Raw genomic sequence first — 27,767 nt, forward strand, 5'->3', positions numbered from 1 at the left:
TATTACTAGAAAGTGGAAGCATTTAGGAACAACAGCAACTCTGCACAAAGTGGAAGACAACATAAAATCACATGTTGGTCTCCCTCTGATGAATACATACATGCAGGCCCATCTTCTGCACATAATCCTGAAAAAAACTGTAGTGTTCATCAAAGCGACTGGCTTTATAGTTTACCGCCTATCACTCTCTGTCTTGAAACTCTGCCAAATTGTGCAAGTTGATCCAAAAACACACAATCACACATTCCAGAAAACATCAAAAATGAAACAGACTTAAACATGCCCATAAAAGGTGGGACAGAGAGCCCTAAGCAGATTCATAATCATGATTCTCATCATAACAGCCTTCAAAAAGTTTTTCCAATCACAAAGCAGCACAAAGCATTTTAGTGAGAACTTGATACAGAGTAAAATATTACCTTATACTTTCCACCTGCCCTGATGCTATTATTAATTATAAAACCATAATGAATCCATTTATCAATGGTGCAATAAAACATTATGGAGACCTAAAGAATTAGAGAGAAAGTTTGCAGGGGCCGCTGGTTATTACACCAGTTAATTAGCCTGGATTAATTTGTTGCTAATTAAACCTAAAAAAAATTTTTTTTGAAAAAACCCATGCGATCAGTTCATTAACTAGATGAATAATTAACCTGTCAAGGAATTAATCAAAATGCTAACGTAAATGTGAATGGAGCTGCGCACACTTTGCTTAACCCTTTTGTGTTCCTGTTGGTCTGCGGTTTGCAGCATCTGAAGGGGGGTTTGATTTATAAAACAAAAGAAGGGATTTATCACAAGGAAAATGGAGGACTGCTACAACTTCTCCCTCGCATCCCTTGGTCACTATGATCGAGTAGGATGGAGATGTTGGCAAACAATCAGCAGCTTGGTCATTCCCAACAAGATTTTCCATGGGGGATGATTCTCAATCTAAAGATGCAAGTGACACTGTGCATCTCTTTGAAAAGATCCAGTGGTGAATTGTATTGTATGTGTGCATAAAGACACTATATAGACAGAAGTATTGGTGTACAATTACATCAACAGGGACTTTAATGACACCATATTTGAATACATGTACTGCAATTGTTGCCCCCCCACAGCGCAAAAAACTGACAGCATTGTCCAAAACACCCTGATATGCTAAAGCATTAAGACTGGCCTTCACTGGAGATAAACCCTGAAAAACAGCCCAATACCGTGATAACCAAACCTGACACGCCAGATGGATTTGTTTCACACATCCATCTGGAAAACCTTCAATACTAAGCATTTGGGAAAGGGCACAGGCTTTGAAAAAAAAAAAAACTCAGAGTGTGATTGGATGAACATTCTGTCTGTCACGTCTTTACGGGCCAATCAGAGCAACAAAACACGTGATACAGCCGTGACCGAGGCGCGCGTGCGCAGCTACTGAGGAATAACACCAACCATGGCGACTGTAGACATGTCAGTACACGACTTTTGTTGTTTTTGAAAAGAAAACAACTCACTGCTGTTCTTTGTTCTTTTAACAAAGAAATGTCAAGTTCTGATAAAACTGGCGCTTTAGCAGCATCCACACTCATGTCTTCTGCCATAACTGCACCAGCCTCTTGTTGCTGCTTGTTCACGTAACGACTCCGTCGTGCCTGAAAGTACTGCCCCTTGACGCTGATTGGTTCTGTCACTTTCTAACTGGGCCCAAATGGTTCAGACAGGAGCTTTGCAAGATAGATTTGCCAGTGAGAAACATGGAAATGGGCGTATCCATCTGCTTTGCAAGGTTAATGATAACCTCCTCCACCGAACTTTGCACTTGGAACAATGCAGTCAGGTAATTTTCTCCCAGTATCCACCAAATCCAGACTTGCCCATCTGACTACCAAACAGAAAAGTTTGCAAATGAAGACTGCATGCCTAGGTGCTTGATTTTATACACCTGTGGCCAAAAACTTTTCACCATATTGTGTAGGTGTAAGTACATTTTTTTCAGACTATGTAATATAATAAGGAACTGCAATGTCTCTTGGATGAATGTGTGTATATTATTCCCAGGCAGCTTGCCTTCCCTACTGCTAACAGACACACACCAATGCTGCTGCTTCACAATTCAAAGAGTTTAGGGGCATGACGACAACAAAAGATGGATTTAAGTGGGTGAAGGGAAGACTGAACAAATGCATCCTTTACACTGGATGAATCATGACTCCATAGTGAGCCATACATATTTATCCTCACTGTATACAACACCCCTCGCTGCAGGCAGAGTGTTTAATAATGAAAATGTCTGCATAAACATCTGCACCTTTCTCCTCTGCTCTGCCAACAGGAATGAGCCAATCATGGGGCAAAATAAAATGCAGGTAGAGAGCAATATGCAGTGCCCAGCCTTCTACATCCTATTCTTAAACCATCATAGAGCATAAAACATGTTGCACTTTCTTTGTATTACGCTTTAACTGTGTGCTAAAGGAGGAAAAAAGCCATCGTGTTCAGTCTGACACCATAAGACTGCAAATTTCCCACCACATCACATTTACCTAAGCCTAAAAAACATACAGTGTCTGTATGAGTTCCCAGAATGAATGAGACTTAAGCCGCACGGCCCTGAAATGTGTTTTTAAAAGGATAAAAAACAAATGGGAAAAAAGAAGTGGAAAGATGGAAAACTGTGATGATGGAAACTGAGACAGGTAATTAACCGAATTAATCATCCTAGCCAAATCTGCTGCATATCAGCTGTTTCTGAGTGAAAGAAAGGACCTTGAGGCAAATTCCTTTCAAAAATGAGCTAATGTCACTTAAGCAGTCAGGATTAATAACCTGCTGACGATACACGCGTCACACTTTGCAAATGTGAAGGACAATATTTATGCATTAATGGTTCAACTGCTAATGATTACATCTGGAGTGCCTTTAGAAAATTTGAAACACAACAGAACTATAAAAATATTCTCCTAAGTAGTCTTCATGTCCAAATGACTAACCACAAAAGATCAAATCACTCACAGGGGTTTTTCATGGTTGAAGCCTGGAGGTAATTAGCTTCACTTAGCTTAGCCTAATTGGGAGGGAAACTGCAAGCTCTCTTCTTTGTGTTTGAATACAGATCAACATTCTTAAAAAGGCGTTTGGTTTGACATTATAGTTTATTTTAGTATATTGACTCCCTTGAAAAGAGATAAATGGCAAGATAAGAACAAACTTGACAGTGCATGAAGCTACTTAAAGTGACCAGTTAGCTTAGTTTAGCTTAGCTTAGTGCACTGTCAAGAAAATATATGGTAGGGATGTGCATTTCAAGGAAAATTGCTCTTCAGGAGATACTTATTCAAAGAAACTTCAAAGATTCTAAGAGACGTACTGGGATACACCTATAACTTTGATAGCAAATGATGGAAAATTGCCTTTAACAGTGCAAAGCTAGTATTGCTTTGCATCAAAATTTAAAAAACAATCATTTTCATTTCAAAAAACTTTGATGGTTTAACTGATCATATACATAAAAATGTATGAAAAACTGATTTTTATCTTAAATTGAGAGAACCAAATTAGCTTAGGACTTCAGTTTTGTCATCAAATGTCAGCTGTTTGCTAACTGCTTCTCTCTTCTCTAATAGCAGTTAGCAAACAGCTTCCAGATACCACAGTCCTGGGGTAGTACCCTTTTATGACCAGGCGAGTGGTAAAAAATAGAAAATTATAGATTAAAGTGGAGATAACATTCATATGTAACCTTTGATTTCTTCTAAACTAACAACTCTCTGAATATTTGAAAAACATTTGCCATCCCTTGTACAGGTTGTTTACAATCATGTGATTCCAGCGACCCCTGAATGACGAATGAGGGGCAGGAAGTTGGGCTGCAGTTTCTCTGTGTGCTTTCTAAACTTCTTTGTCTGAATATTTTACTACTTTTGGGACACTAAAGTAGCATAAGAATTAAGAATGTTTTTATTTTTGCACTTTGAATGCTTGGCATAAACAGCTCAAAAATCTGCCTTTTAAGTATTGTTTCTCTATGCAGAAATCCCTACTTGCCCCTCAGGAGTTCCCCACTGCTAAAAGACGTCACCAAGAACCTATATGGTTAATTTGATTCTGACCAAGCTTAGGTACTGACAAGCTAACCAGCTACTGAGCTGCTGCATTGCTTAATAAACAAACAGAAAAGTGGAAATGAATAGCTTGGATAGATGATAAACATGGCAGAAATGCGTTTATTGGGAGGAAAAAAAACACTTTTGGGTAGTAATGTTCTTGCAAAGACGAAAATGGATAAACAACACTCTACAGCTCTGCACTGTCAGGTTCTATGAGCAGCTAGCTTGGCAGAGTAAAGACATTTCTCCATACACAGGCTGCACACGAAAGCCTTAATGCCTTTTTCCTACTTAGCTGACCTTGGGATTGCGTCTTTGTTTGCCTTTTCAATGTAAATGCCAGGATACGTTTATGTATTCAATGAAAACTACATGAAGAGGCATTCATGAATACTCTCTCAGTTTTTTCATTCGGCTGAAAGGCATCAGTAAACGGGCCACATTTTAAGATAATACTTAATAACCCATTTAGTGCTTTTGTTGTGAATGAGGCTATGGAAAATTTTCTTCCACAATTAATACAATGTTTTAAAGGTATCTAACAACTCAGGGGATAAGAATTTAGCTCTGGTATCCAATAGGCAACATGTCTCTTTAGCTGTCCAGGCTGGGGTGCAACATTGTGACATCACATGCAAAAGGTCCATAGGGGCTACAAATAAATGCCTTATAGTAGATCATTGAGGATCACACAAGACTGGGGATCATATCTCTATACATTCGTCCCACATCCACTAAAATGTTGGCTTCTGGGTATCTCTTTGAGCAACATACTTTTATTTTTAGATCACACATCCCCGAGTGTTTATCAGGCTTCAGCAGCAGCTCAACACGCACACCAGCTACTTCTATAGGAATGCAGTGAGTCGTGTCAGAGGAGAATTAAAGGCGGCTCCAGCTGATAAGATACAGAGGCTCACTGAACTCGGAGACAGAGATATAGAGGGATAGCAAACCTTCCCATGATTCTTTGACACTTCCCATTTTCTTAAAGGATGAGCTTCATTAGAAAGTAAGACGGGGGTGGGTTTTTAGCCTTAGTTGACATAAAAGTAATACTCAGCAAAAGCAGGGGTGACAGCTTCTTTTTCCCTGCGGAAGCATGTATCATTTGAAACAGACTGCATCTAATTTGACAAAATTACCGAGATTAAAATAAATGACAGATGTGGTGGAAGGTAGGCACTGTAATTAGAGCCTACAGAATCAGGGAAATCACCATAATCACTTAGGAAAACAATAAAACACTGAACAGGAACTGAAAATGCATTGTGACCATTGTAGGCAGTTTTGTGGCTGTAAAATTTGAAGTACATTGACTGTGATAGTGTATGCAATGTTAATGGTTGAGTTCAGTGCACTTCTCCTTTAAGGAGAGAGGACATGTAAGGTAAAAGTACAGATTCAGAGTAAGATAAAGAGCCAGAGAGGTATGTGAGAGTAGAGACAGGAAGCAGATGGAGATGTAGATGGTTGCTGATTGCAGAAAGTGCAGATAATTGAGTTGGAAAAGATGAGAGAGAAGAACAGAGTCAGGCTCATAGAAGCTTTACAGTATACAAAGGGTTATGATTTCATATTTCTGATACAAATCCTGCTTACATTTCTACATAGTACTGCAAAAGTGTATAAATGAATGCCATCTCCACGCAACACTCAAATTTGATTAGGAATGTAGATATTATTAAAAAACAAACAAATCACAACACACTATCAAATACTTCAAGAAGAATTAACTGCACAATACACACTACACACGCTTTAAGTGCCAAGTACACCTCCCCTCCTCTATCGGCCAAAGAAAAAATTGCTGATTATACACTGCCATCATGTGGCTAAAAGGTAGTAGCACCAGGATATAATGAGATATTGTATTTCTAATGACATCGATCTGCACTACCCTCTATCAAGATCAAATTTAACCTCCCCAAGTGATTTAAACCGCAACACACATGGAAGCTATTAGCATTGAATTTGTGCGGTGCTGACATGAATTAAGCATTAGTGAAAGGTCGATATTTGTCTTTCTGAGGCAACATAGGCTGGGTTTTACTTTAGTCAATGGCAAAGGTAGCAGTATGTATAGTAGAATGATAGTAATATGTTGTCATTTGTCAACTCTTTTTTTCATTTTTCCTCTTTCTATCCACAGAATCCTCCTTATATCCAATTTGCTTTAATTCTCAAATTGTTTTCAAGATTATATAGCACATTATAAATAAGCATCGAATTGAAAATATGTGGGTTGTGTGACCAAGGTTGGTTGTAAGGGGGGATATAGGGGAGAGCTTTCTGGGGCACAGTCAAACTGATTTTAAAGTTAATCTGTGATATCCATATTTCATTTTTATACTGAAGTAACCACTCTTATCACAAGAATTAAAAAAAAGGAATTTTCTTCATTTATACTGTAGTACAACATAGCTTTTATTCAAAATGTAAACCCCTTTTCTTAAAACACCAAGCATTTTTTGGTAATGTTATTAATTTGGAGAGGCATATTGAACTAAATGATTAAGGAAAATGATGCCAGACTTCATAGCTTAACCATGATGTTTAAACCTAAGGATGCCAGAAATCAAAGCATAAAAACTGAAGACAGATTGATGGAGAATAATTACATAATTATGAAAAAGGCCACAAAAAATTCGCAAAAAGTGACAGAAATGTATCAAAAGTGGCAAAAAAACTAGAGAAGCACAGAGTCCAAGTTGCCTGAGGGTTAGTTTCCACAGTCAGTGATGATTTGGGGAGCAATTTTATCTGCTGGTGTTGGTCCACTGTGCTTTATCAGGTCCAAGGTCAGCGCAGCCCTCTACCAGGAATTTTTTTAGCACTTCATGCTTACGTATCTCTGCCGACCAGTTTTATGAAGATGCTGATTTTTATTTTTCATCAGGACTTGTCACCTGCCCACACTGCCAAAAGTACCAGTACCTGGTTTAAGGACCATGGTATCCTTGTGCTTGATTGGCCATCAAACTCGCCTGACCTACACCCCGTAAAGAATCTCTGGGGTATTTTAAAGAGGAAGATATGAGACACAAGACTCAACAATGCAAAAGAGCAGAAGGCCACTATTAGAGCAACCTGGACTTCATAAGACCTCAGCAGTGCCACAGATTGATTGCCTCCATGCCATGCTGCATTGCTGCAGTAATTCATGCAAAAGGAGCCCTGACCGATTTGGCCTAAACAACATGAAAGACCACCAACAACTACGGCTTGTTCAAAGTCACCTAAATCTCCTTTCTCCCGAGGCTAAGTTTAACCTTCAGCACATCATGATAATACCTTTACATGCCTGAATGCATGAATTGCTGCCTTGAAATTTGCTGATTTGATATTTGCATTAAAGAGCACTTGAAATGGTGTACCTAATAAAGTGGCCAGTGAGGATAAATGCCTTATTTGTTAATTAACCTATATATCTTTTGAGTGTGCTGTCTGGTGGAACTTTAGGCTTATATTGCTCATATACTGGATAATGTACTCTGTCCTGATTCCATAAATAAATTCCAAAATAGACAAAAATGACTATTATCCCTGTATTTGTCTAACAACCCCTCCCTCTTCTTTTTTTCTAATCTATCATAGTCAATTAAACTTTGCCTGTTTAAATATGCAGGAGTCCATTACTATAATGAGTACATGGCTTATTATGAACCACACTGGGCTAAGCCTCTTTGACTTAAATCCAACAGTCCAATGGTTCATAAGATCTTTCTCCTTAGAGGACAAAAATAACAGTCTGTTGTTCAAAAGCCCTGATGTTGAAACTGAGGCCCGTGAGCTTTGACCTCTTCTCTCTTACCGCCCGTGCAGAAGGCCAGCACTGTTTTGATTGGCTGTGGTCTTGATCTCTTGGCCCCTGCATGAGCTAAGTCTCCAACATCCACTTACTGCACGGCCAGATGGCAGGAGTGTACGACTGAAGCAGCGAGAAGTGGAAAATATATTAGTTATCTGACTTGCAGCTGTTTGACGGCGGGCTGGCTGACACCATATACTTCCAGTCCAAGCCAAACAGTCACACATCATGAATTTGGAAAGTTACTTTGTATTAAGTTTAAGGGTTTTCTTGTTCAGTTTCCTGTTTGTTTTCACCAAGATGCAACATCTGGTGCTTAAAAATGAAGCCAATATGAAAGCACAAAAACCTGCACAGAGGCCATACACATATGTAAAGCTTTTATATATCTGCACTGGGGACAGCCTTGGCTGGAGGCAGTATGTTTACAGGTTGTCCACCTATCTGGGCCATTCTCATAAATGCCATATCTCCAGAATGCTTTGACAGATTTTCCTGAAAATAATCCATGATTGACCCAAGTTCTTCTGACTGACAGTTATCTAGCTAACAAAATTCAGACTGGCCAAACCACCAGCTTTAACCATGAGAAAACAGATGGATTGGCCAGATTCCATGTCTGTCATTAGGCAGATCCATCTTGCAAAGCTCCATTCTGAAACAACTGTGCCAGGTCTGAAAACGGACCAAACCAATCAGCGTCATTTGAGGAGAATGAGGCAGTAGCTACAGACAAGGTTTAGTTGTACTGGAAGCCAATAGCAATGGCTCCAGGTGGTGTGGTGTTCTGTGCAGATTTAGCTGAAGTATAGCAGCTCTTTTATCAGAACTGGACCACATTTGTTTGTTATACGAAGAGCAAAGAACAGCTTTTCATGACAGAGATGTTTTTACCCATCTCCTGACCTGCTTTGGCATAAGTCTGGATAATAACAGGCCAGGTTTAGTTGTTCTGAAAGCCATTAAATACAATGGCAGCTGCCAGTGTAGCGATTAACTCGGATGTAGCTACACTAATAATAACAATAATAATAATAAACTTTATTTATAAAGCATTTTTAAAAACAGATGTTACAAAGTGCTTTACAGAACATGAACCATGCACAGCAGATCAAACTATAACTTAAACAGGTGTAATGTGCTCATGCTTCTTAGTTCTGGTGAAAATCCGGGAGTTCTACACCATCAGTTGCCTGTTCAGGGATTTTTGGTTAAGAACAGTAAAAAGGCTACTGCAATAATCCAGACAAGATTAAATAAAAGCATGTAAAATTGTCTCTGTGTCTTTAAAAGTTAAAAATGATTGAATCTGTTAAAAACTTCTGAGGTAATAAAAACAAGACTGTATAAGTTTTGTAGTATGATGCTCAAAATTCAAATTTTTGTCACACCATCTAGAGTACAGGGGTTTGATCAGAATTGGGCCACATGTTTTTACTACAACAAGAGCGAAAAAACACACTGAAAACCTTTCATGATGGAGAAGAAATGTTTGTACTCCTTCCCGCTGGCCTCCACATGAATTTTATCCACCAACAAGCTCCACCGTTTATAAACTACGACAGCGCCTGCCCTGCAGAGTTAATGTTACTCCCAAAGCTGTGCATACCTGCAACCTCGTTTTGTCTGATTGGCCTTTCATGAATGTAACAGACAGAACGTTTGTCCAATTACCTTCTGATAATTTTTTGAAACGTCCTGCCCATCCCAAACACTTTGCATGGGAGGTTGCCAAGATAAATGTGAAATATATCCCATGCAACAGATATATGAAACGATCAATCTGGTGAGTGTGGGTACATCAGCTTTTAATGAGCTTAAATAAGCTTTTTACCCCTACTTTATGAGCATTCAACAGGAGTAAGCTTAACAAGGTTTAAGAGTTGAGTTATGTAATAGAACAGGAATGTTTGTGCTATACAGTACACTCTATTTGTACCTCATCCACAGCTCAGCTTCAACAGAGACATGAGTCATGAATGTACACTTAAATCTGAAAGCCAGCGGCAGAAAACTGTGAGACCTGTGGGCATTCTGCTTTACAATCCCAATGAATTGAATCAATATGAACTGATATAGTACATATTTAAGAGTTTAATGTCAAGTAACCATATCAGTTTCCTCTATGAGTGCAGAGATGCTGATGATAGAAAGCTGATTGTGATGTAAATAGAAGCTTGAATTTTCGGTGTATCATAGTTTTTGAACTGTGCAGTTTTACAGTTTACCATAGGAATCAGTGCATGCATTATGAGTAATATCCATGAACTGTTTAAGGACTTTGGTTGCTCTTTCTTTAAGCACTAAATTAACAAGTTACGATAAAGGTTTTGTAGACTAAGTTTGCTTCACATTGGAGAGCTACTAGGTAAGGCTTTATTTGCAAAAAGGTAAATATCATCTTTCTACAGTTTCTACTTTCTAAGCATTTCCCTCTTACCATGTCTTTGAAAGCGTTCTCAATGGCTCCGATCACCAGGCTCTCATGTGAAACTTTCTTCTCTATGAAGAAGCGTGTCGGTGGGGTGCTGGGCGAGCCCGGAGCTCCTGCTGCCCCTCGGAGCGAGGCGGCCCTAGTGAGGGCGCGCTGGGACGTCGGGGTGAGGAGGTGATTGATGGGCTCCTCCCCGAGGCACGTGGGGGGCTGAAGGTTTGGGTTGCAGAGGATCTCCATCACCTCCTGAAGGTGCAGGGCGATGTGGTGGTGTAAAAGGCGAGAAGCGACCACAGCAGCACCAGAGCCAGCGTGTCCATCAAACAGCGCCCAGTAGTGTAAGGTTAGATCTTCAGAGCAGTCCTGAACACAAAACAAAACATTTTCAACACTTGTCCTGCCAGATGTATCTTGTAAACACTGGAGGCTTGTGAGATAATGCACTTCTCTGATGGAGACAGAAACTTAGTTTTCTACAGACGGAACTTTTATGGGTTTTTAACAACAAACGAGTCTAAGAATGATACTAGCCATAGCTTAACTTCATCTAGTCACTTGCAGTCCACAGTAAATAAATATTCATATCATCAAGTTCATTTCAATGTGGTTTAGGAGGTTAGGATTTTAATCAATAAATCATAAGTTATTTGGCCTGTCTTACTGCTTTCAAGTATTGACAAGATTTTGCTGTCCTAACAGTTCAAAGCTTCAATCTGGGAGGGACCAACCAAACTCAAGATGTAAATCTTAGGTGAACAAATAATTTTTTTAAGTGGATTTCCTCAAATAGTTGTTTTATGTGTAAGTAGAGGGTATTTTACTCCCAGGGGCTCCACAAACATTTTAAAAATTACATGACAGAACAGCTGATGGCCTGTTATAATCCAGGGCGGTCATCACTGAGTAGCTATGGTTGTGAAACTAGTAAAACTATCTCAGTGACCAGAAGACTTAATTTAATACCATGGTGTGTCACATCCAGTCCTTCAGGGTGCAGCTACCACAGATACTCCCCAGATAGCTGTACTAGGGATGCACCGATGCACTGATTTTAACATGGCTTTTGGACTAGCTGTCAAACATCGACCATTGGTACATAATGTGACATGAACCGATGGCAGCAGCCAATGTCAATCTCTTGTCCAATTGATGGTGCTATCTGGCTTACCCAACTGCTGAATCAAACAAGATATCTTTGAGTAGAAGGGACCTGTTAGACAATCTCTGATTTGTTTTCATGGTCAAATTCTGAGAGGAAATGTTGGTATTATGAGAATTTTACAGACATTCTGGCTGCAGACCATATCATGATGACCCCTCGCCAAGATTGTTCATATCAAACGCCATCTATGTCAAAGGGGAAGTGCCGTAATTTAACTGTAACATCTTATTTCCAGTTGTAGAGTAAAAAAGTCAACTTCATTCAAAAACAACTTCTAGCAGTAACATTCACAAAATATCCACATTGCAAACATTACAGACTAAGTAACATTTCATTATTAAAATAGAGAAAAAGATCAAAGGTCTAATCCAAAATGAAAATATGTATCGACTCCTTTTAGAAGTAGTTGCGCAAATGGTGCTAATTTTAGCTTTGTTAGCACCAGATAAAGCTAGACAGCTACACTAGCTATGTTACTGACTTTGCTGCATAGGCCAATGTAGCTAAGTTAGCTTAAGCACTGTGAGCTTTAGCAAACATTGCTAAAGCTGGCATAGCAATGTAAATACGTAGCTGTTTTGTGAGCTCAGATTTAGCTACATTGGCTATGTTAGCAATGTAGCTAAAATAACTGCTTTATGAGCTTCAGCTACCTTAGCTATATTACCTACGCTAGCTAAGCAGCTGCTTTGTGAGCTTAGTTTTAGCTACTTTAGCTATGCTAGCTAAGTTAGCTGCATATCTGCTTGTGAGCTAAGCTTTAGCTATGTAGTTTATGCAGCTATGTAAGTTATGCTTATTGCATGAGCATTTTCTCACGAAGCACACGCTTTTTTCCATGGACAGACTGTTTACTCGGCTTCATTAAACGTTTTGTTATCAGATTTTGCAGGTCAGGTTTTTAACATAATTTTCAGTGTTCTGTTACCCTAACACTAATCCTAAATGGAAGTTGAATCCAATTTATATTTTGAAAGTTTTAGTTGCTGTGGTTCTTAACTGGTCACGTCTTGGGACCCATCACTTCCTTTTTGACCCATATTTAACATTTTCAACCACACAAATGTGTTTAATAAAAAATGTTGCAGTAGGGGCCTTAGATGGAACAAAAACATGATTAAACAAAGAGATAATACAAAACAAACAAGTCTGAAAAGAATATAGTTAATGAAGGTAATTTCTGTGGGTAATACTTCATTTTTTTCAGAAAAATCAGCTGTGTTATCAAAAAGCAAACGATATAAACGGTAAATCTTGGGTAAATGAATAAAATGTACTCATTATCACAGAGAAACTACGAAGCGTAAAAGTATGGATGTATGTCCACTTAGGGCAGGGGTTTCAAACTCAAGTCCTGGGGACCAAATCCAGCCCGTGGTACAGTTACACCCGGCCCGCAAGGTCATATTACATCATTATTATAACTGGAACTAAAATATGAGGTCTGCAGATTTCCTCCAATAAAAAAATGTAAACTTTACCTTGATGATATAAAATATCCTTAAGTCATAAAAATATGAAAAAAAAATAAAGAGTAAAAATAACAAGATCAAAAGAAATGTGGGAAAACAAATTCATTTGTGTTCTATTCCATAGTTTCAATTTTGCATTGCACAATTATAACTTAAATCTATAATTTGGGTTTTTATTTCATATTTTGACCATTTCAATTTATGATTTTGACTTTTTATCTCATATTTTAAACTGTAATTTTATTATTTTAACTGTTTTATCTCAAATTTTGACCTTTTCGATTGACTATTTTGACTTTTTATCTAATATTTTGACCTTCTCAATTTATTATTTCAACCTTGATGTCATATTTTGACCTTTTAGGTGCACCATTTTCAAATTTAAGCCATATGTATGCCTTAAAAACATGATTGTGACTTTCTTTATTATGTGTTTGCCTATTAAAAGCATTATTTTCACATTTAATTTCGTGTTTTGACCTTTTGAACCAATAAGTTTGACTTTTTAAATCTCTAAATCATTTATCATCATTGCTAATTTTTTCCCCATAGTTTATTACAGGTGAAAAATCACGTTGACAATTAAATGTGGACCCTGTTGGGCCCTTTGGGCAAACCTCAATTCATAATCTGGCCTCTTCTATGAGTTTGACACCCCTGCTGTAAAGCATTAACTAATCAACATCACAGGCCTTCAAAAAAGCTCCCAAAAGGGACAAAAACTGAAATTTTGAGCAACATCAGTTCATAAATGTAATGCTACACACATGCTGTTCAGTAACTGATTTTCTGGGACGAAACGACCTAGATGTGGGTTGAGCCCCAAAATTTGCCAAATCTTTTCTACCAATGCCAAACAGCTTATTCTGCTGTTGCTACTGACTCTTGTTTTGAGCTTCTTACCCACATACTCAGCTTTGCTGCTCACCCCACAAATGCATGTTCCTTACACATGTAACAACAAATAATCAACGAAATAGAGAGTTTCTTACTTTTTGTGCCATGTTTCTATATAACGCACCAAAAATGTGAACCTTGATCTTGGCTCTCAGGTGTGAAAAGACCCTTTGTTGCCACACTCACAGCTCTTGGTATAACATGGTTTATAATTTTGAACACTGTCATTCTTGCCCATCATTACTTCTGAGAGACTCTGCCTCTCTAGAATGCTCCTTTTACACCCAGTGCCCCAACCTTTTTGAAAATGGGGTTGTATTTTTTTCAATGTTCTGTTGTCATTGGGATTTCAGATGCTTCCTGACCATTTACACGGGATAAAATTTCCTGAATTTCATGAATCTGCCTGCGAAAATGTCAACAGCTCACAGGAGCTTTAAAGACTACTGAGTTACAACGGAATAAACACAGTTTACTGACAGCACTAGTCATTTTATTTTTCCAGATAGAATTGTTGATTAGTGTTGCATCTGGCATTTAATGCCGGGCGGCCATGTTTGTTTACATTTGATTTAAAATTGGTAAACAAGGGTTAGCAAGAAGTCTTCCAACTTTTTGATTTCAAGGCTATTCTTCAAAAAAAGAAAATGTCTGAAAACACCAAGACTAGTTCAATTAGCTGGGGGGATTTAATGGACAGGGAAAATGAAAACACAGAGTCTAGTTCAATGAACTGGGGGGATATGATGGACATGGAGGATGAAAAAATGGGCGATACAACGCCTGAGACAAGCAGCGATTGGATCCAGGGTGAAGGAGTTCCAACAGAGGAGCAAAAAAAATGCTCCCCAAGAAAGTGAGGAAGGAGGTCCCAGGCAGCACCACAATCACTACCGGAGACCCCCTCGTCCACACTACCCTTACCATGGACCCCCACGACCACCATATCCCAACCGTGGACCCCCTCCCCCACCGAATAACAGACCCTCATATCAGCCGTACAGGTCCCTCTGGTCCACCACACCATGGACCCCCTTATCAACAATATGGACCCCCTCACCCACCATTCCAGGGCCATGATCGCCCTCCTTGGATGCAGGACATTGAGAGTCTAAAGAGTAAGCTCAGAGACTGAACCAGCAAACTCAAAGAGGTGTCCCTTGAGCTAAAAGACGTGTCCTCCAAGCTGGAAGAGAAGAAAGAATCAAAAGCCAAATTAGAGACCGAGGATAACAAAAAAGACAAAAAGATTAATGATCTCCTTGAGGCGGTGAAGGCGGAGAATAACAGGAGGATGGAGAGTGAAAAACAGATCAGGATGCTGAAGGAACAGCTAAAGCACCTGAATCCATCCTTCACTGAGGTAAACTTTGGCCTTTATCCATATAAGACCAAAGAGGAGCTCATCGGGGTCATTGAAGCTCAGAATAAAAAGTGCCAGGACAAAGCCTCAGGGGTTTCACACCAAGAGAAGACCCTGAGAGCTCAGAAAGAAGTCCTAGAGCGGGATAACAAGACCCTGACAGGTCAGAAACAGGTCCTGGAACAGGATAACAAGACCCTGAGAGCTCAAAAAGAGGTCCTGGAGCAGGACAACACCCTGAGAGCTCAGGAAGAGGTCCAGGAGCGGGAGAACAGGACCCTGAGAGCTCAAAAAGAAGTCCTGGAGCAGGAGACCAAGACCCTGAGAGCTCAGAAAGAGGTCCAGGAGCGGGAGAACAGGACCCTGAGAGCTCAAAAAGAAGTCCTGGAGCAGGACAACACCCTGAGAGCTCAGGAAGAGGTCCAGGAGCGGGAGAACAGGACCCTGAGAGCTCAAAAAGAAGTCCTGGAGCAGGAGACCAAGACCCTGAGAGCTCAGAAAGAGGTCCTGGAGCAGAGGAACAAGACCATGCCAGAAAAGGCCTCCAAAAAAGAAGCCATGCAGCTGAAAGCTTTAAAGGGTCAGCTGGAGTTACAGTGTGATCAAATAAAAGCTCAGGAAAGGGCCCAAAGGGACAAGGAGAGGGAGATAGAAGACCTCAGAAAGCAGCTGGAGATTTATATGTGGGACGACAGTGCGGCGCCTCCCACTCAGGACGAGGAGGAAGTGAGGTTTGATGAGAATGGAGAGTTGTATTTAGTTGAAAAACCTCCAAAAGAGGCAACTGAACCAAAGACCAGCTCACGTCCAGCCTCCAGAGCACCAGAGGAGGAATCAGTTGATCCTGGGAAAATACAAGAGCTCTTGGATCTTGTGTCTTCTCAGAATGATCGATTGAAGGATGAAGTGTCGAGGTCTGGCTCCCTGCAGAGAGAGGCTCAGGAGGTCCGACAGAGCCTGTCGGCCGAGATAGACTCTCTCAAGAACAAGATATGGGACCTCCAGAGAGAAGCCTCTAGAAAGGACATTGATACCTCCCTGCAGATAGAGTCCTTGACCAATCAGCTGCAGGTACAGACCAGCTACGCCCTTGACCTGGAATTCAAACTGCAGACTGAGAAAGGCAACATCCAGGTCCTGCAGAGAGACACTGAATATGGGAGAGACCTAATAACATCTAAGACCAGTCATCTGCAGGCTGAAATGTTGAGGGCTGACACTCTGAAAAACCAACTACAGGGTGTCAGGCTTCAGCTATCAGAGGCGGAGGACAGGATCCAGATGCTGGAACAGAAAATGAACGTGGAGGCCTCCAGCAGAGACGCGGTCAACAAATGGCTGGAGAGCCTGGAGAACGAGCTGGAGGAGAAGACGTCCTGCTGCATCGTCCTGCAGAGAGAGGTGCCCGAGTTAATAAGAGAGGTGGAGGAAACCAATTCATTATGGAGGAAGTTCAAAAAGGCCCTCACCCCCCCATCTCAGCGCCAGTACAAGATGGAGAAGATGCAGCAAGACCTGCAGAGAGTGGCCACACTCTGCCCTCTCCCTCCTCCAGATTCACGGAGGCTGTAACAGGCCTGGGCAGCACAGTGGGTCATAGAAAGTCCTGATGGATAGGAGGTAGCTTTCTGTCTGTCAGGGCTGCACATGGTCCACTGTGTCTGTGAAGGGTTTTCTCCAGGAGCTCCTGTCACCCCGTAAAAAAAAAAAAAAAAAAAAAAAACTAGAAAAAAAAAACCATTTGTTGCAGTATGAATAAAAGTGTTTACCTAAAGTGAATAAATTCTTAGAATAGACTTTCTGTACTGTACTGACAACTCTAGAGTGTAAAGTGTCCATATATACTGTGATTATCATTGATACAATGTCCACCTTACACCATACAAAAGGTTTTTACTTATTAGTTGGATGAGGACAGGGACCCATGATGTCCATATTACAAACAAACAAAAAAACATGTGCTGTCAGAAGGGGCCCCCATAGGGCGATCCTCTACTGTCATTGCAATCGTTGCACATTTTCATTCACTGCTGCTGTTTAAAGTTTCTCAGCATTCAGTTGCCCCTTACTCTCCAGCTAGGGGCCCCAAACAGATGAAAAAATTCCCTTCAGTTGATTTAAAAAATGACCTGCTAATTAAGGAACTGGGCATAGATTGACGATTATGACATAAACTTAAATACGGCAAAGACGCCTGTTATGAAAAACAGAGTGGTAACTTGTGTTGTAATCAACACCGCACTATCTAAGACCAAGACTTGCTAGAGACCAGACAAGACCAAGGCTTCTGGGGGTCGAGACCATGTCAAGACTGAGACAGAGACAAGCCGAGACCAAGACAAGGCAAAGACCATAAAGATCCATTTGTAAACACAATTACAAGGTTGAACGATTAAAGAGCATTCTCTCTTTAATTTTAGTTTTCTTTTAAATAAATTTGACAAATAAAACAAGGTGTCTGCAACCCTGTCAAAGCACAACATGCAAAAATCTCAAATCTTAGCAAATCTGTTCCACTTACTTCTAGTAAAAAATAAACCCTTGTGTGTATTTAAAGGCCACTGACAAGTCTGGAATAATTATTAAATATCTGAAAATGAGATGTTTAACTAGATTTGTCAGGTGAATGAGGCCTAAAGTAAGTGTTCAGAGGTATTTCTAACTAGGAATAAGATGGACTGATGTCCGAGTTTTTGCAGGTGTAGCTCTTTTTTGTTTTGGCAAGTGCTGCTCCTTATTATCACATTAATGAAATCGAAGAATAGCAGAGCAGTGCTGGTCTCGACTGGTCTTATGGAAAATCCTGAGTCCGGCCAGTCTGAGACTGAGACAAGACCGAGTAAAAATTCTCTCGAGTCCGAGACAACACCAAAAAGTTTAAACCAAGACTGTTCTCAAGTACTGCAACACCAGTGGTAGCTCTGCCCAGTACTAAAGTGTAAATAATGTAACAAGCTTATTTAGTTTATTTCAGCCTGCTAGGTAAGCCGACAAGTCAACAGCTGATGTCCTCAACCTGACTCCCAATAAAATGGTGATCAAAGCTATGAAGTCAGTCCAAATCAAGAGGAAGATTAAAAAAGGCCTTGGGGCCTTGGCTGAGGGGTACCATCACTATCTTGCCCTTTTTGTCCCCCTGTTTTTATAGAAATAAGGTATGCACAACTTAGCAGTGCAACAGGACTGTCTTCTGTCAGATGGGACTCCTTTAGGGAGGTTTTCTAATGTTTGTGCATTTTGATTCACTGTTGCAGTGAGGCAGTGGTGGGTCTTAGCTCTTCTGCTCTTTAGTACCTGTATAGACTGGATAATGGGGCAGGTAAAAGGTGCAGTGAACTGTGTAGTGTCATTTGGCGATGTCTAGGATGTTGCTGTGATCCTTGCAGAGACTGTAGATGTCCTTGCGGGGGCTCTTAACTTGCTAAGTGAGGAGGCATTCTCCTTGGCTAAAAAAAAGATCCAGGCATTTGGGGATGGCTTGGATGGTGCCGTTGAATCTGTCTGTCAATGGTGAGAGCGTGGAAGTTGTAGAGCAGCTCACCTAACTTGGGAGCGTAATCCATTTATATGCTGACTGAACAATCAGAGCTGTTGATAAGACTCCTTTGTCTATAATATAGTCAATACAGTCACCCTAGCTAGGAAGGCTAATTCAACTATGTAACTGTCTGTTACTTTTATGGATTTGAAGTACACCTTGAACATAATACAACTAAAACATATAGTTGTCTACTGTCAATACTAATGTTTCTGCTTTCCCACTGCAGTGAGTAGAAGTAGTACTCACATCGTCTGCAAGTGGTCAGTTTTGGTTGATAATGATTGAATAAAGTGCAGCACCAATCAAGACACACTTTGAAATACAATTACAACAGGGGTGTCAAACTCAATCACAGCAGGGGCCAGATTCTGGATTTGGGTCTGACCTGAGGGCCTAACTGGGTCAACATTTAACCATAACTGTCAACTTCATTTTCACCAGTAATAAAATATGAAAAAAGCACTGATAATAAATCATTTGGAAATTCAAAAATGTAAAAATGATGAGTTTAAAGGCTCAAATCTGAGATTAAAATTCCAATTTTTTGGTTCAAAACATCAGCAAACGATATTAAAAATAGAAACAAAAATATTTTTAAAGAGCAAATATACAAGGAGAAAGTTGAAATCATACGTTTGAAAGGTAAAAATATGAGATCAAGTTTGAAACTATATGTATAAAATATGACTTAAAATTGGAAATTGTAATCCTGATAGTTCAAAATGTGGGATTAAAAAGCCAAAATTAGGAGTTGAAAATGTCAAAATATGGGCTAGAATTCAAAATGATAACTTGAAAAGTTAAAGATATGATTTAAATTCAAAATTGGGAGTGTTAAAGGTAAAAATATGATATAAAATGTAATAATAATGAATATAAAATTTCAAAATATGAGAAAATTATGAAATCATGTGTTTAAAAGTCAAACTGTGGGACTAAAAAGCCAAAGTAAGGAGTTGAAAAGGTCAAAATATGACTTAGAATTTAAAATTGGGGCTCTAAAAGATACAAATTTGACATATAAAGTCCAAATTATAAGTCGAATAGGTCAAAATATGATTTAAGATTTAAAACTGGGGATCTAAAAGATAAAAATGTGACATATAAAGTCCAAATTATGAGTCGAAAAGGTCAAAATATGACTTAAAATTTAAAATTGGGGATCTATAAAATAAAAATGTGACACATAAAGTCCAAATTATGAGTGGAAAAGGTCAAAACATGAAATGAAAAGTCAAATTCATAAGTTTGGGTCATAATCTTGAGATGCAAAATTGAAAATATGAAATAAAACACAAATTAATTTTTTCCCTCACTTTTTATGAAATCTTTCTTACTCTTTACTTTTTCTGATGTTTATGGCTTAAAAAGGATATTTTAAATAATCAAGTTGAAGTTTACATTGTTATACTGGAGGAAATCTGCAGACCTCATACTGGTGGGCCAGTTATAATACAAATATGATATGATCTTGCGGGGCCAGATGTAATCATTCCGTGGGCCGGATTTGGACCCCGGGCCTTGAGTTTGACACTTGTGACTTAGGGTTTCTGTATATCATAGACTTTTTGTGGTGTTTAGTCCAGCCTGTACCTCGTCTCCTGCCCAGTTACAGCTGGGATTGGGGACCCTGAATGGGGTCAAGTGGTATAGATAATGATCCATCCATTCATCCATCTTCTTCCGCTTATCCGGGATCGGGTCGCGGGGGCAGCAGCCTAAGCAGGGAAGCCCAGACTTCCCTCTCTCCGGCCACTTCATCCAGCTCTTCCCAGGGGATCCCGAGGCATTCCCAGGCCAGCCGACCGACATAGTCTCTCCAGCGTGTCCTGGGTCCTTCCTGGGGCCTCCTCCCAGTGCCCGGAACACCTCACCAGGGAGGCGTCCAGGAGGCATCTGGACCAGATGCCCAAGCCACCTCATCTGACTCCTCTCAACACAGAGGAGCAGCAGCTCTACTCCGAGTCTCTCCCGGATGGCCGAGCTTCTCACCCTATCTCTAAGGGAGAGCCCAGACACCCTGCGGAGGAAACTCATTTCAGCTGCCTGTATCTGTGATCTCGTTCTTTCGGTCACTACCCAACGTTCATGACCATAGGTGAGGGTGGGAACGTAGATCGACCGGTAAATCGAGCGCTTCGCCTTTCGACTCAGCTCTTTCTTCACCATAACAGATCGATGCAGAGACCGCATCACTGCTGACGCCGCACCGATCCGCCTGTCGATCTCCCGCTCCATTCTTCCCTCACTTGTGAACAAGACCCCGAGGCTCCCATTCGTATAGATAATGAATGGAGGGATATTTCCCTGACATAATAGATGAAAGCTTCAATCAGTGCATTTCAATTCACTCCATACTGTAGGTGTCTGATGGGAGTGTTTGAAAGGCTAATCTATGCTCTGTTATCAATGCTTCAATCAGCGGGTTTTAATAGACTCACCTTGATGTACAAAGTGTCCTGTGATCTGGTTATACATTGATGATTGACCTTTCAGTTTGCCGCCTTCAAAAATTACAGCATCTCTATGATCTTCCAAGCTGCTACATCTAGTTATCGATAGGTTCTTGTGAACTTTTTGAGATCTAACTTCTAGAAAGCACGTGTAGAAATGGTGACTTCATTGCTTGTTCCTTGATAACCATTTTAAGACATAATTATGACATTTTGCCAATTTGCTGCAATAATTTCTACAGCTGGAGGGGAAGATATTTGCAAACCTATGCAGATGGCTGACTTTCTGTGCAGGGATGTTATACTGCATTTATCTAGTCACTGAGTAGCTAGCAGGTCTGGTTTTCTACAAATATAGTCCAGGTGGTTTCTACAACAAGAGCCCATGGAGCACACAAAGCAGACTAGGAAGGTCCTGCTCTACTCTCATTGGTTTGGTATCACTGCAGCAGTGAGTCATGGTACTTGCATGAGTTTGCTGAAGGCTCCTGAGCAAAGTACTGGTGGGCTGAGAGGAAATTGTAAAAGCAGAATTACTTAAAATAGGTACATGTTGCCTTTGGAAGTGAAATCACAGAAGATTATATTTGGAAATACAGGAAGCAGAGAGTGAATGTCAAAGCATAGAGACAAAGTAAATCACAGGAGAAAGACACAAATGCTTATGGCTTTAATAGATTTGTCAGCCCGACAGCAAAAGAGCGATAAAGACATCAATGTCTGCACATGAATATAGTTTGATAATAAACTGCATAAACTTGGTTTAGATTAGAGGTTTTCTTTACAAATGACATTTATGGAGAGCTAACTTGAAAGGCTATAGGCCTTTTTGCACACCCTGTGCAAAGACGAGTTTTGGCAGGCAGTGCATCTGTCCTCCCTAGTCTTCCTGGTCAAAAGTCCAAAGTGTGGATTGAAGTATGTTCCTGCTTTTTAGAGGATGAGTTAGAAAGATGAGGATAACTGAGCTTGTACCACACATGGAATCTGCACACTTTCTCCACACTTTAATATCCGTGCATTTTCTGATACGTTAAACAAACTTTTCCATCAGACAGAGGGCTGAGGGAGACAAAGCCGTTGTTTCTGTTTCTCCTCTGTGTAAGTTTTCTTATACATGCAGAATCACACTTTAAAGCAAACACACTCACATGTTTGCCACAGGGAGAGGATTTTTGGTAAATCTTATGCATAACTGTGAGTCCCTCTGACAAAGTATCCCACAGATAGCAACACTGACTGTCACGTGTCAATGATGCACAGGGCTTAAAATATCTATTTACTGATTTTCCACAAACAGGAAAATTAGTAAATAAATGTAGAAAGGCGGGCTCAGACTACCTGATTTTCTTGATCTTTCACATTGGCACATCAGTCTATGCAATGAAAATCTTGGTCCCTCTTCGCCCAAAGCTCAGCAACACTTCAAGTGTGATCCTGACAGCTCATTTTATGTTGTCGTTACTACTGCCCCTGCGACTGTGTGCGAATTCACAGGTAGTCGAGGAGGCCGGTCGTAGCCAAAACAGACTGTCTATGTGATTCTAGCTGTATTTTGCTCTGAATTGAAGAAAACATAGATTCATCCATTGGGTGCTTCTCGCCAGTTCATGGTGCACGACAAACATACTGTAGAGGTGTCAAATCTAAAAAATCTCCATGCATGAGATGGATGTATAAGCGTGTGAGCAGCAGCCCTCACATAGGCTGCCAGTCTGAACGGTTGGTGAAGGCAATGTTGAGGAGAGCTGTGGCGAGGTGATGTCACACTTCCAGTGTGAACCAAAACATGGTGGCCTCCTGGTAAGTGTATAAGATCAAATTTAGACTAAATTTAGATATCTAGTGAGTTTTTGATGTCAGGTCAGGATGTCAAAGTTGACGAGGATGCAAAGAAAATTCTGATATGCTAGTCTTATTGAATTGCGGCCATGGGGTATCTGGGACGCATTATTGATTGTGTTACCATACAAGAGTTTGTTGTTCCCAACACTCAAGTTGGGGCTCGACATTTGACATTCAGCTGCAAAGTTGCAGTTGAGCCAAAACCTGACTGAATTTGTGCAGTCTGAGCCTGCCTTAAAGCGTAGGTTTGATCAATTCTGAGCTCATAGAAGATTAATTTGCACAGTTGGGAGAGAATAAAAGGAGCAAAGTTGGAGAGATGGCTGTGATTCGGTCTACTACCGATGAAAACTAAAATCTGCCATGTCAAAGCTACAATATGTATAATTTAAATGTATTGTTTTTTGGTTCTTTTTGTTTTGTTTTTTTAAGGTTTAGTTTGGGCATTTTTGTGCCTCCATTTGATAGAGGAGGACAGTGGACAAAGTTGGAAACAGGGATGAGAGTGGGGGAGAGACATGCAGCAAAGGTCCTCAGGCCGGACTCGTACACGGAGTGCGCCCCAACCACCGGGCCACCTGCGCCCCAAATGTATTGTTTTTGATTTAACCAAGATAAATTCTTTAATTTTTTAATTCTAACAGGGCATGTCTTATCTTATCCATCAAGGTGCAGCCTGGCTCCACACTTTAAAAAAATGTTACCACATTCTGCAGCACATGTGGCAAAGTAGTTCAGGTAAGCAGACTGAGAATGGCACTACAATAAGTTGACAGTGAATAGTAATGCAACATAATCTGTAGCAGTAAGTAGCCTCTAAGTGTCTGTGCAAATTTACATTAATGCAAAATCTGTGAAAAAAAAAGAGTTAAACACATCTATTCATCTATTATTTAATACCTGAATACCCTTTTATCAGCTGCCTTGTCTGTGGATGAATTTTTCCTTCTTAAATAACAGCATACTATAGATCAATCCCATCCATCAGACTTTACTCTGTATGTCATTGATGTGGTCCACTAAACAACTGCACATTCGCCTGTCTGCAATAGAGGCTGTCAAGAGCTGTCAAAGTCCACTTAGATGTGTAAAGAGCTCCTCTGTGTTGTACGCCCCAATAACTTCTGATGGGACAATAGATGGGACAGTGATCCCAGCAATCCCCAGAGACACTACAGTCTCTCTGTTCATAACCTGGATTTCATCAGTGAATAAAAGCTACAATATAGAATCTACCAGTCCATTTGATAATTAATCCTTGAACTTGGAACATTGATTTTTTTCTACTAGTTAACTGGCAATTTTTGAAACTATTTCTACACAAGATTAGTGAGCTTTTTAACACCCCATATAGTAAAATGAACAATACACCTGTCCATGATAAAAAGACAAAGCAAGCAGGACAATTTAGACATACTGTGCAGTGTGTCAAGTTAAAATTATGATGCACAGTCATAGTCAGAACAAAACGTTAAGAGTTTGACCCACCTGGATGTCTCTGATGTTCAAACCGTCTCCATTAGGCAGGGAGGACCTCCTACGGGCCATGGGGGTCCGGTTAGGTGTGGAGTTTCCTGCAGGCCTCCTTTTGACCACCAGCACCTCACAGCAGGCCTGGTCCTCATTTAACGTGCTTTTTCCTGCATTGATGACCCTGGACAAAGAGGGGATAACAAGAGACAAAAGGGGATTAAACAGTTAAACAGGATAGCTAAAAAAAAAAAAATCACTTGAATACATGAAACACTCCAAAATCTTGTGGAAAGCATTCCTGGCTGGATAGCTAATATTGCTGACTTTGTTACAGGAGATTGAGGGGTTCAAATCCCAGTTATGGGATTGCCATGGGCAAGCTTCTTAAAGCCATGAACACCTGTCCAGATGTAAATTAGACAAGAACATCTGCTAAATGACATTGTAACACTGGAACATTCCAAGAAGAGTGGAGGCTGTTTTAGTTGAAAAATGGGGAGCAACTCCATATTAAACTGCATGTATTTTAATACAACACCATTGCAGTCTCTGTTGGCATCTGAATATTTCTGTCCATATAGTGTTGGCTAAGCACTGATACATGCTATTTCTTCATGATCTAAGATCATCCTGCACACCCCTACTTGAGACATGCTAAATAGATCAGATGTGGAGCCTTTTACTGATGTTGTCACTCAAACAGGAGGTCATGAGCAAGAACTTCTGGCTATGTGTGTGCATCTTAATCTATAATTCATAATCACTCTCCACACATGCACAACAGAGCCTGGAGGATCAGAGGGATGAACTATTTTGAAGCCATCAGCTGTCATTTTTACTCACATCATTTCAATCACTTCCTTCTATCAGAATCAAACGCAGTTCAGCAGCAGCTGTGTCTTTGATTTAACCTTTCAGAGGCTGATTGTGATTCTGTCTTATCTCTTCAGTGTTGTGGGTGAAAGTTGAAACAAAGCTACAGGTTCAAGGCGTTTTATCATCATCCTTGACATTGAAAATTTAGCCACGACCTTTAATCCACATAATGTACATCAGACTACAAAGCCTTACCAAATATCTGTGAAAGATTTTCCCTTCAGAACAGCCGTTTCTTTGCATGACAAAGCCAGACAGTGCAGGGCAATATCAGCAGGTACACGACCTTTAAATACACATTTTAATTTGAGGCCCATGCTTGTAGGGCAGAGGGCAGAAGGACATAAATACTGCATTATACAACACCTGGCAGATGGTGCACTGCTGCTGATGCTGCTGCGGGCTGCTGTAGACAAGCAGACGCTGCTTTGCAAAACTCCAGGCATTCTCTTTTTAGACTCACTGTAGGCGATGTTAGGACAACAATGGGCTTATAATAACTACTGTGGCCTGGGAAATTAAGATACAAACATCATATCTCATATTTTATTCCTTGTGCTGCTTAGGATTTTACCTCCTGGTCTCTTCTTAAAACATACTTAGTGTGTACCATCCTATCCTGATTCTGTTGGAATTTTAATACGTTTCATATTTGTTTTTATCTTATTTTTGTCTGTTTGTACAGCCCACTTTGCCTTCAAATAAACCGACACATATTCACTTTTCAAGCCTGGTGGTTTGATGTCTTTTCTTTTTCCTTTGCCCTCCTGGTAATGTTTGTGTTTCTTTTTCAGCATATGATAACACATTTCTTAATCACAGCCTCAGAGTATTGTGAGAACCATACAAACTCAGAGAGACATTATATGGCTATAAGAGTCTTAATGACATCCCCGTGGACGGATCTTTTATATTTAATCCTAATTGGACGAGAGGATGAACACGCAGGGCTGGGACCCTCTGTCTCCAGCTTAGAAAACACAGTCAGTGGTAAATCTGAAAAGATATTATCTAAGCGGACCTTCTCTGTGAGAAGTTGGTTTTAACTGGGGTCTGACACAATGGGCTTTTTCCCACTTCCCTACCATATAAACTAGAAATAGCACCCTCCCTAAAGTGTGTCAATAAGACAGTTTGAAAGGAAACACTGCGTACCTACTCAAGGGAATGCTATTATTATCTTTTTTACCCTCACAAGTACAAAAGCACAGCAAGGAGTCAAGTTAATTTTAAAATAGTTGTATTAATCAGTTAATTGGTTAGTCTGAAAAAACAGAGAGAATACATAAATACACATTAAAAAAAATCCCATATTATTACCATCACTGGATTCTAGAATTTTAACTGAACTGCATATAGTGCCTGCTACATACACAAAATTTGACACTAAATTTAAAACTTATTAGGGCCATTTTAAAGACCCTCTTTATATAATTTAAGACCCTATAGTATCTTTAATTCCTAACCCGTTCCATTAGCCATCCATCTATTCATCCATCCATCCATCTTCTTCCGCATGTCTGTGGCAGGGTGGCGGTGAAAGCAGGCTAAGCAAGTCAACTCAGACATCCCTCTCCCCAGTGACACTTTCCTACTCCTTCTTGGGGATCACGAGGCATTCCCAGACCAGACAGGATATAAAATCCCCCCAGTGCATTCTGGGTCTTTGCGAGGTCTCCTCCCAGCCAGACTTGCCCTGAAGGCCTCCACAGGGAGGCGCCCAGGAGGCATCCTGATCAGATACCCGAACCACCTCAACTGGCCCCCTTTGATGCAAAGGAGCAGCAGCTCCAGCTCCTAGTTTCCTCTTGATATCTGAAATCCTCACCCTATCTCAAAGGCTGAGCCCAGACACCCTATGGAGAAAACTTATTTCAGCCACTTGCATCCGCGATCTCATTCTTCCGGTCATTACCCAGAGTTCATGACCATAGGTGAGGGTTGGGAGGCAGACTGACTGGTAAATGGAGACCTTTACCTTTCGGCTCAGCTCCCTCTTCACCACGACGGTCTGGCACAACGCTCACAGTACGGCACCAGTTTAACTGTCAATCTCACGCTCCCTTTTACCCTCAGTTTGAACAAGACCCATAGATACTTGAATTCCTTCACTCGGGGCAGAGACCCACTCCCACATGGAGAGAGCATTCCACCATTTTCCTGCTGAGAACCATGGCCTCGGACTTGGAGGTGCTGTCTCCTACCATTTGCTGACAATGGAAGGTCTCATTTTCTACTTACACGGGCTAAAAGTTAAATAAAAATGAATCCCTTGTGTGATTTCACAAAAAATAAAAAACTAGAGATGCAATGATATCGTTAACTTCACAGTATCGGGTGACAGAAGCA

At 40.4% G+C, this 27,767-nt stretch overlaps 1 protein-coding gene across 1 annotated transcript in view; it reads right to left on the minus strand.

The window, feature by feature from the left end:
• The window catches only part of ppm1h (protein phosphatase, Mg2+/Mn2+ dependent, 1H), a 72,260-nt gene that overhangs the window by 25,001 nt on the left and 19,492 nt on the right, over positions 1-27,767 (minus strand). Inside the window, exons 2-3 of the mRNA XM_041796591.1 lie at positions 24,558-24,723; positions 10,343-10,699 (exon numbers count right to left, since the gene is read on the minus strand). Of these exons, the coding sequence (XP_041652525.1) occupies positions 10,343-10,699; positions 24,558-24,723 (523 nt within the window). The remainder of the gene's footprint in view (positions 1-10,342; positions 10,700-24,557; positions 24,724-27,767) is intronic.

This window comes from Cheilinus undulatus, linkage group 9 (assembly GCF_018320785.1).
Source record: "Cheilinus undulatus linkage group 9, ASM1832078v1, whole genome shotgun sequence".
In the NCBI taxonomy this organism is placed as follows: Eukaryota; Metazoa; Chordata; class Actinopteri; order Labriformes; family Labridae; genus Cheilinus; species Cheilinus undulatus.